Source organism: Leptonotus elevatus, chromosome 13, assembly GCF_054856555.1.
Source record: "Leptonotus elevatus isolate MCC_2025b chromosome 13, RoL_Lele_1.0, whole genome shotgun sequence".
Lineage (NCBI taxonomy): Eukaryota > Metazoa > Chordata > Actinopteri > Syngnathiformes > Syngnathidae > Leptonotus > Leptonotus elevatus.
The window spans coordinates 2,455,477-2,465,657 of NC_141251.1; the positions used below are offsets into that span (position 1 = coordinate 2,455,477).

Sequence of the window (10,181 nt, forward strand, 5' to 3'; positions counted from 1 at the left end):
AATATATATTATGGTCTAAGGATTCTTCATAGCGTTGACGAAAAACAAAACAAATCAAAAAATTAACCGCTATTTCTTCCTGTACAAAAAAAGCTTCATCACTTCGAGTCTGCATTACGTCACCTTCAAATGCACCACTCCACGACGTGTTTAGTTCAATATCGTCGGAATTATCACAACTCACAATAGAACGACATCAAACTACACTCGTTCACACAGATCTCTTTTAAAATTTAGACAATTTTGAAAGACGAAAAAACCAGCTGCAGCGGACCAGACAGACAAAACTTCTTCTACGTGGATAAAGATCTCCACTTACCGTACTTTATTTATTTAGGCCTAGAAGTTCCGCCCGTCTTTGAACGCCGCAGCCTGTTCCACGTCAAAATAACACCATCCGTTTGATTCAACGGAGGAGACCATTCGTTATAATTCAGCGTCGGCGGTCACCATTTGTTAGAGTAGACAATATTAAGTATTGTACTCTTTGCGTGTTCAATTAACTGAATGGTGAGATTCTGTTGAAGGAGTTCCTTTGCAAAGGTTTTTAATTAACAGAAGCTTCTGGTCCACATTGACAAATTCATCCAAGCGATGTCTCTGTTCAAATGTGGCTCCCTCTCTCCAGCTCACATCGTTATTTATTCACAAAAAGGGTTCAGAAAAAGATCAGCCCACAACACACCTGGTTACAAGAAAATCCGTTCCCATGGGTATAAATCAGATTAAAAGAATACAATAATAATGAGCCTGACTCCCTTGGTGACATAGCCCCGGAAACCTCCCTTTTAGATTACAGAATGAATAGACAGACCCGTTGCTCTTTCTCATGAAAGTAACACAGATAAGAATATAGGTCTATTCATTCAGCCATACTGAGTTAACATAATTATACCTACATCTACACAGTTATAACTAATAACAAAATGGTTAAAATATAAAATAAAACAGTAAAAATGTATACAAAGTTATCATGACACATTAGCGTGAAATGTGCTGCTTAATGGGGGGAGAAATTGAAAAGAGGAAAAATGACGGTGAGGGGAAACGACCTCCGATCTGACATCCTCTTTAATGTTGGTGGCAATCTCCTGCCAGGAACGTCAAAAGGACTCGTGAGCATTTTAGTGGAGGGAGGGAGAGGAAAGAAGAGGGGCGTGGCCACACACAAAAAGTGACAGTAGTGTGTCCTTTTGAGAACAAAGCTTTGCTGTACAGTGAGCAAGACAGGACACCTCTTGATGTCGTTTTTTTTTTTTTTCAAAGTGGGATTTACATGAGGGCTTTCGGTTCTGGTTCTACTGCAGCGCTTATGTAAGTTTGTCATATCGCAGCATTTCTTTGATTGTGCTTCAATGTTTAACCAATCGAAACATTGCATTCTGTTTGTTCTATCTATGTCCAATTTGGACTTTGGCCAGTTGACCAGCGCAAATATTCACATTTTTGAGCAGGCGTGCATCTCTGGTCGCTGTTGATAAAAACTGTGTTTGTATGTTTGCTGCCGAGCGTTTACCGTTATCTTTGTTTTTCAGAGCCGCTGTGCCGTCTTGATCGAAACCCACCGACTCGTTTTGGCGCATTGCACACGTGCGTTTGAGACGCAACCGCTAGTATGACCGCCATGAGCTCACCGAGAGACAAGTAAGTCAAAAGCTGCAATTCTTCGAATCGCTTTTCAACTGTTTGACAACAAAAATTTGGCAAATAAGCTTACAGATAACATTTATTTCTATGTTTACAGACTAGTATCTCTACAGCCGTACTCAAATATTGTGCTGAAATAAATAAATAAAGTTCCTTTTAATGGGAGCTTTGTGTCAAAGTACATGATGCAATTTTGTCTGTGTTGAAAAATTACACTTCCTGGCTGCTAATATTTTGTTGGGCCAATATTTAATCGATGTAGCTTGCATTAATAATTATGTTTCATACTTATTTTACATTGTGTATATCAAACTTGTTGTTTCTTACCAACAATGTTCATGGCTCTCACAATCATCAACAAATATAATTAGCAGAATATATATCAAAGTCAGTTTTATTGTCAAATTTTGACTTTGATTTAATATTTTGTTACATCAAAGTCAGAAATTGACAAAGCTGCATTTTTGTCTTTAATGTATAGTCTGCTAGTTATATATTTTTTGGGTGATGTATATAAACTAGCAGAATAACTTAAATCAAATAAATATATTAGATCTGTCAAACGATGACATTTTAAAATCAGATTAATCACATTTTAGAATTTGGATTCATCGCTTAATTAAACGGCTGTTTATCAACATTTTAAAGAACACCTGTTGTGTTAATCCTTTCGACATTTAATGTTATGAGGACGTCTTCAACATTTTTTTTTGATCCACTGCACTCTCTCATCTTCCTCTTTGTCTAATCGGTTAATTACTTGCATGATTTAAAATGGGGGGAAAAATTACCCCGATAGTTTGACATGAACAAATATTCTGAATGTCACACACAAAAAATTATTAAATGCTTTACATTAATGCATGTAGTTAGTTATGTTTATTGCTCAAACACAACCTGTGCTATCTTGAACGTAACCATCCGCTGTCAAGCTAAAGGATCATCTGCGGTCAAAATTAATAATGTGATGAAATCTGTGTTAATACATGATTAATGCGATACATTTTTTGTGATTAAGTAATTAGTTAAGCTTTAACTTTGACAGCCCATGTATATATATATATATATATATATATATATATATTTATTGACTTGTACCGTATATGCATTTGTCAGGTACAATGCGGTGTGGCTCATATTTTTCATCCTGGGCTTGGGAACCCTTCTGCCGTGGAACTTCTTCATGACGGCCACCATGGTATGACAAAAGTCCGAGGCTGATAATACACACACACACACACACACACACACACACACACACACACACACACACACACACACACACACACACACACACACACACAAACACGTACACAGATGGAAGTGATAGTGGGGTAGGCCCCCCCCTGCCCTCCGCCCTGATTCCTTCCCCGTTAACCCTGCTGAGCTTAAAGGCAGTTTAACTGCTTGAATGGGGGAATTTCAGCTTCTCTATCAGTCAATAGGGTTAAGAGGTCCAAAAGAGGGAACAGAGACACTTCTTGTCTGCTCACAAAAAGACATGAAAACAATAATTTTAGATGAAATATAATTCATTTTTAGTATTATTTTTCCGTTTTTAATTTAAAAAAAATTCTGTATTTAAAAAAAAAACAATCTTATCAACTCATTCAATCCCCAAAACGTGTAAAAAAAAAAAATTTTTTTAAATACTTAAAAAAATTTTTTTTTTATGCAATAAGAAGAAGGATTTGATGCAGCTTATGACATGAAGAGATGGCTTAAAGCAATGGTAAAAAAAATTTAAACGGCCAGCGGGAGGCAGCAGAGTATAAGAGATCAGTCAGGGCCATTTTGCAACAAAGCTCTTTTTCTCTGTGTTTTCGCCAGGAATTTGAATATTGACGAAACTTAACTATATTCTAATGCTAATTTCTGCAAAACAAATATACTTTTTTTTAGTAGGTTCCATGTTTCTATAGCAATAGAACACAATATTCTGTGGGCCTCACAAAATCAAATCAAAATCCAGTAAAACAGCCGGGAGCAAAGGGGGTTGCTTCAGTAAAAATGGCTGGGAGTGAATGAGTTAAATGTAACAAAATGTGATATTCACGTTTATATCATACAAGAGGACTTGGTACCCTAACCAAAGCATATAAAAAAATAAATTTAAAAAACTCATGTGTCATCAAGCCGCTAACGGGGAATACATTCATTTTATTTATATTTTATTAAACAACAATTAATGGAACGCCCAAAAAAAAAATCCATCAAATTGATTATTAGCACTAGGCATCACTAATAAAATATTGGAAATGCTGTGACTATTACAAACTCAGTAGTGTTCACTTTTTTTGGACCGATTGTTAATGGGAATGCATTCCTCTACTTTGCTTTGGCTTGCGTTTCTTCTTACCGGTAAGTCCACCTTCCATTGCTGTCTTTAGTCTGGTTTTCCAGTCACTACTTATGCAACCGTTGGCTGTTCTCCATGCCAATTATTGCAACAGCCACCTCTAATTGGCTTTACAGAACAATGTGTGTCATTTCTTGCCAGTACTTCACCAGCAGACTGAAGGACCCGCCCAACGAGCTCTCCACCAATCAGACGGCAAACGGCACGCTGGACGGCGGCGACACCCGCAACGTCTTGGAGTCAAAGTTCAACAACGTGATGACGTTGTGCGCCATGGTGCCACTGCTTGTCTTTACCTGCATCAACTCCTTCATCCACCAGAGGTAACCTAAATGCATACTTGCTGTTGCGTACAAAAAGAATTGGGTCGCCACCAGCATCTGGTTTTGACACAATAGAACAGTTAACAGTAGGAGGCATGCATACAGCTTTACAATTGGCGGCGGCGGCGGCGGCAACAAACCCATTAATTCTTGTTGAGGCCCTGGATAAAGATGCATGGATTAATTTTCTCTGTATGAGTCACTATGACATCCATCAATAGACCAGTTGACTCCGCCCCCACAGAATCATAATGGCACCACACTTCTGTTCCTCAGCCTCCATAAACCAGGAAATGGTCTTCATAACTAACAAATGGACAAAATCCATACGAATTTACACTGTAAATTCATATGGATCAAAATCATTGATGGATTAGGACTTCACACATTTTTGACTATTAAATTATTAATGTATTTCTTCTTGTATGTTATTATTCAATATGCTAATAAAGATGATTTTCAACATTTCCTTTAAAAAAAACATTTAAAATTTTGTAACAAATGTCTAGGGAAGGGAAGGGCCTTTTACAAAATTTGTAACATTTACTATTAAATCCACTGCCAGTTTTTTTAGATTATTTATGACCTTTTCAAGACCCACGGCATATTGTGTTCAACGCAGTATCTACCAAGTTGCCTTTTTACATTCTTTTATAATCAGCAGTAGAAAAAAAAGGTACGCCGCTATAGGTGAAGTGATGTGTGTGTATGGAATGTTTGCTTTAATTTTGCTCGGATTAAGAGATCTGCGCTTGTTTCTGTACCCAAACACACCCCGGAATGTTATTTATGTTCACACTGACTCCACTTACGCGCTATGGTATAGCGGAATATTTAAATGTTGACATTTTTTTGACTCAGGATCCCTCAGAAGCTGCGCATCTCGGGCAGCCTGGCGGTCATCCTGGTGGTCTTCCTGCTGACTGCGTTGCTGGTCAAGGTGGACGTGGCCCCACTGCCCTTCTTCGCGCTCACCATGATCAAAATCATCTTCATCAACTGTGAGTCCCCATGGCTGGTTGGAGTTCTGTTGCTAACCAAAACAGCAGCACCCTATGCAGTCTCTCAGATATGCGAAAATCGAATATTGTGGCTATCATCTTGCGTGATGTTTTTTTTTTTTCAGTAGCGTAATGTTGGTTCTTGTAGCTTCGGTTTACTTTCTCCAAAAGTAAGTCTTAATCGTTTCCAACTCCACACGTGACATCATCCTGCTATATGCTAAAAAACTGCTCATGTGAGCATATTAAATCCGAAATAGTTCTTACACGCAAAGTTGTCCAATCGTTTTTAGTGTTAGCCTTAACGCTTTTCTGGTTGTTTCACTGCCTTTAATATTGACATTCTCTACATAATCCATTGGTAGTTTTAACATATCATTTTGCTGTATGTTAGCATACCAACGGCTAGCACATCATAGCATTTGATCAATTCTCTGTAAGAATAATACACGAGTGCAGGGCAAGATGTGAAACGCCTTAGCGATCCGATGCTGAGTTTTTGTTTTTTTTGTATACTCGCTTTCCCTGCAATACTTGTAATGACCTAATTCAAATCTAATTTACAGTGGATTTTTTTTTTCTAGTTTAATATCATTACAAAAACTTCCAAATTCCCTCCCCTTGTTTCAGATGAGCAAATTAGAATCCTCGTCCGGCAGACATTTTTGATTACATTGCAAATACAATACAAGCCGTTTCCACGCCGAACCTAATAATAGTTATCTATGAGAGCGTCTTCTCGCTTTATTTATCCACCGATAACCTTCCCACTTCCTCATTTCCACGCTGCAAATGATGATTTCCACATGCTCCGAGGCCCCCTTGAAAACAAACAGCTCAGCATCACTGGGTTCCTTGCACAGTGTGCGATCTCACGCCGCGTGTTTGTTTTTTAAAGAGCAGCGGGAGAGGAAGCCGCAGCGACGCCATGTTTGATTAAAACGAGGGGGGGAGGGGGGTCGTGGTCTTCAAGCTTTGCTATCAACGCTCGCGCATTCTTGCCGTTTTGATATTTAGAATTTAAATACGTGTACATGTGAATTGTTTTAGAATGGATTTGAATCCTCTTCCCGTTGATGTGCAAGGTCCACTTTCTTATGGGCCCGTTGGCTTTGATGTCTTTGACTCGGGGAAGGCAAAATATCAACACGTTCTCTTGATGTCTTCCCTTCCTCAGCGTTCGGGGCGATTCTGCAGGGCAGCCTGTTCGGCCTGGCGGGGATCCTGCCCGCCTCTTACACCACGCCCATCATGAGCGGCCAGGGCCTCGCCGGGACGTTTGCCGCCTTCTCCATGATCTGCGCCCTGGCCTGTATGACGCACACGCTCACCTAACTGATGTTATGTTGCTTGAAGCAATTTTGAAGATGTCTAGATTATAATGGGAGTCATCTGTTCCAATGTCGCTACTGTCAAAAAATATCTCAAATGAAGAATGATAACTAGTAAAAGAAGAAAGGGCTCGTTTTTACGACCTGTCTGCTTTGCACATGTTTTACGTAGATCGTGCTCAATGTTTTTGTTTTGTTTTTTCTCAGCCGGCTCGGCCCTGCGGGACAGCGCCTTCGGCTACTTCATCACGGCCTGCTTCGTTATTCTCATCGCCATCGTCGCCTACCTCACTCTGCCCAGGATGGTAAGGCCTCATAATCGACTTTTTCTTTTCTTCCTGGGAATGTACCGTAATAGCTGCGGTTATTGTGGTCACCTTCAGGAGTTTTTCCGTTACTACATGGAGAGCAACGGATCCAGGTCGTCTGCCGACGATGAGAACAGGATGGACCTTCTCAAACAAGGTACAGTCCTGTTAATTCACTTGGACGTGCGTATTAATGAGAGCGAGACGTTCACTTGTCCTGCAGAGAAAGCAGAGAAGAGTCCGGTGGTGAGTCTGACAGAAGACGACGGCAAAGCGGGCGTGTCTGTGCTCACAATATTCCGCAAGGTAAAAAAAACAATAAATGATTGTTTTATAGTATATAGAATACAGACGAAATAAATAAAAGTAAATCAAATGAAATAAAAAGGTAGTGCTTTTTAAACGACATTTTACATTAATAAATCTAACCGAAACCAATTTACAGTCATTTCTGGACTATAAGGCGCACCTGACTATAAGCCGCGCTAACTAAATTTGGGGAATACTCGAGTTTGTATGAGCCACACCCGATTGTAAGCCGCAGGTGTCTTAATGTTACCGCACTGGTATATAAGGTTCTCGCTAATTGTCTTGCTCTCGTTCTGTTTCTCCTACTGTATTTGGGCGCACTTGGTTTGTTTTGCTCTGCCTGACGCTCTTGCGCTTCTTTTATAAGTGCGTCCCCTTGTGATCTGATGGATAAGCTGCACCTTTGTATTAGCCACAGGGTCGAATACAAGTGAAAAAAGTAGCGGCTTATAGTCCAGAAATTACTATAATTACAAATTAAATAAATCAATATAAAATAAAATAAATAATAATTAAAATGAAATAAATTAAATAATTTATTGAAATCGTTACCCTCCAAAAAAAATTGCTAAAATTGAAAATCCGCAATACCAATGTTATACCAATCTTAGTGCTTTTTAAATGATTAATCTATATTTTACATTTATAAATCTAACTGAAATCAACGTAATTGCAAATTAAATAAATACATATAAAATAAATAAAAACAAATAAAAAAATAAAAAATGAAAGACTTTATTGAAATCATTACTTTCCCCCAAAAATCCGCAATCCCAATGTTGTTATGGTTAACGAAATAAATAAAAAGTAAACAAAATAAAATAAAAAGATAGTTCTTTTTTTAAATGACATTTTACATTTATGAATTAACTGAAACCAACTTAACAGGAAAAAGTCAGGCATTTCGTCTTTTGTCAATTTTATACATGAGTTTTGGGGTTTACAGAAAAAAGAAGGTCGAACAGTCGTAGTTTTCTTTATTATTCAATATTCAGTGACCTTTTTTCACACACATATATATATGTATATATGAACAAAATATTTTCAAAAAAGTAACATAACGTATTCTAGTCAGGTATGATCACACTTGGCAAATCATGAAATAAGTCAACTAATGAATATTGTTATTGCGGATGAAGATCTGGGTGATGGCGCTGTCCGTGTGCTTCATCTTCACCGTCACCATCGGGACGTTCCCGGCCGTCACCGTCGAGGTCAAGTCTACGGTGGCCAACGGGGGCAGCTGGGGTGAGTCCAGATTGTCTGCTGTCAGATTGGCATCATCGGAAATACCTTGAACTGCGTAACCGGTGTTTCAGGTAACATTCTGTACCTGCGTTACGCAAGACCGGGTTACCTTCTATGACACAGTTGACTCAATATTTAGGAATGGCTTCAAAACCTATCTAGGTCATTGACATGAACATTGGAGTGATGCCAACTCACCACGGCAGGTCCATCAGCCGTTAGTGGTTGTTCACGTGACGACCTCATTATATTTGTAAGACCGTTGTTTGAAGTTTTTAAGATATGATATACACACACACACACACACACATATTCTTGTGCTATCTATCAAAACGCATACTCTGTGATAGTGTTGTAGTTCTTAAGATCGATCTTGGTCTCCAGACCATTTTTAAAGCATCTCGGTCTTGTCTCGGACAGAGCAGACTCTGGATTTTTGATGGAGACCAGACCAGGCCAGTACAACTGCGATCAATGAGAAATGCAGGTGCTGCATTCCTGGTTTCAGAGTTGGCAGAGGGGGATTTTCAATCTAAAAAGGTGCACTGCTACCCTCTGCTGGCAGTTTGGTTCATTATCACTCCATATCAACCCTCCCAATGGAGAAAAAAATAAGTAACTCGACCTTGGTAGTTGGCACCTAATGTTCTGGACTCTGGCATTTAATGAGTTAGCTTAATAAAAAAATCAAAAGTAAACCACTGAAAACAAACCCTTGAATTTGTCAACAAATTCTAATGGTGATTGATGAACTGGTTGTGTGGCATTTTAATAAGCTGGTAAGCATTTTATGTCCTCCCAGTAGCAGCTACTACTTTGTCAGCAGTGGCAGGCAGTTGTAAACGGAAATTGTCTTTTCAGAAACATACTTCATCCCGGTGTCGTGTTTCCTCCTCTTCAACGTGATGGACTGGGCTGGCCGCAGTCTGACGGCCGTCTGCATGTGGGTCAGTATTCAACTTCCATCACATTAATCAGATGCACTCAAAATATTTTAAATAGTTTTTGGCCCGTTTAGTCGAGATAAAAATGTGTGTATATATATATATATATATATATATATATTTAAAAAAAAAATATATATATATATATATATATTTTAAATCCTGTGTTTGTGTGTGTTAGCCTGGCAAGGACAGCCGGTGGCTTCCCGCTCTGGTGGTGGTGCGACTGGTGTTCGTGCCGCTCTTCATGCTGTGTAACGTGCAGCCCCGCCACTACCTGCCTGTGCTCTTCTCGCACGACGCCTGGTACATCGGCTTCATGGTCCTCTTCTCCTTCTCCAACGGCTACCTAGCCAGCCTCTGCATGTGCTTCGGACCCAAGTGAGTAAATTGTTGGATGGTGCGGGAGGGCAGCGGGTGCATTGACAATACTCAGGAAGCTCGTGCCAACAGTTTAAAAAAAAAAAAAGTGTCCAGAGTTAACTGTTGGTAAATATTTTCATCTTATGTAATTACCATAATTACACTGGTCATATTATTTATACCAATGTTTTTTGTCTTGTTTAAAATGCAGAGATGGCAAATCCAGGTCCAGAAAGTAAAAACCCTGCCACAGTTTGACTTTAGCCCCAGGTGCTAGCTAGCTAGCTACCATGGTGCTTATTTTTATTATTTTTTTTCATGGTGCTTTTGTTTACCTGCTAGCTAGCA

At 39.2% G+C, this 10,181-nt stretch overlaps 1 protein-coding gene across 4 annotated transcripts in view; it reads left to right on the forward strand.

The window, feature by feature from the left end:
- LOC147163457 (equilibrative nucleoside transporter 1-like) overlaps nucleotides 1-10,181 on the forward strand; it is a 31,652-nt gene that overhangs the window by 19,421 nt on the left and 2,050 nt on the right. For 2 of the 4 annotated variants that reach the window (XM_086092994.1, XM_086092993.1), the window contains 10 exons: nucleotides 1,536-1,644; nucleotides 2,764-2,845; nucleotides 4,148-4,329; nucleotides 5,191-5,330; nucleotides 6,508-6,642; nucleotides 6,869-6,966; nucleotides 7,045-7,275; nucleotides 8,418-8,526; nucleotides 9,388-9,473; nucleotides 9,652-9,851. In XM_086092994.1, coding sequence (XP_085949120.1) covers nucleotides 1,616-1,644; nucleotides 2,764-2,845; nucleotides 4,148-4,329; nucleotides 5,191-5,330; nucleotides 6,508-6,642; nucleotides 6,869-6,966; nucleotides 7,045-7,275; nucleotides 8,418-8,526; nucleotides 9,388-9,473; nucleotides 9,652-9,851 — 1,292 coding nt within the window. In that variant the 5' untranslated portion in view covers nucleotides 1,536-1,615. Of the gene's footprint in view, nucleotides 1-1,161; nucleotides 1,315-1,535; nucleotides 1,645-2,763; nucleotides 2,846-4,147; nucleotides 4,330-5,190; nucleotides 5,331-6,507; nucleotides 6,643-6,868; nucleotides 6,967-7,044; nucleotides 7,276-8,417; nucleotides 8,527-9,387; nucleotides 9,474-9,651; nucleotides 9,852-10,181 lie in introns of those variants that run through there. The other 2 variants (XM_086092995.1, XM_086092992.1) reach the window with 2 other exon arrangements.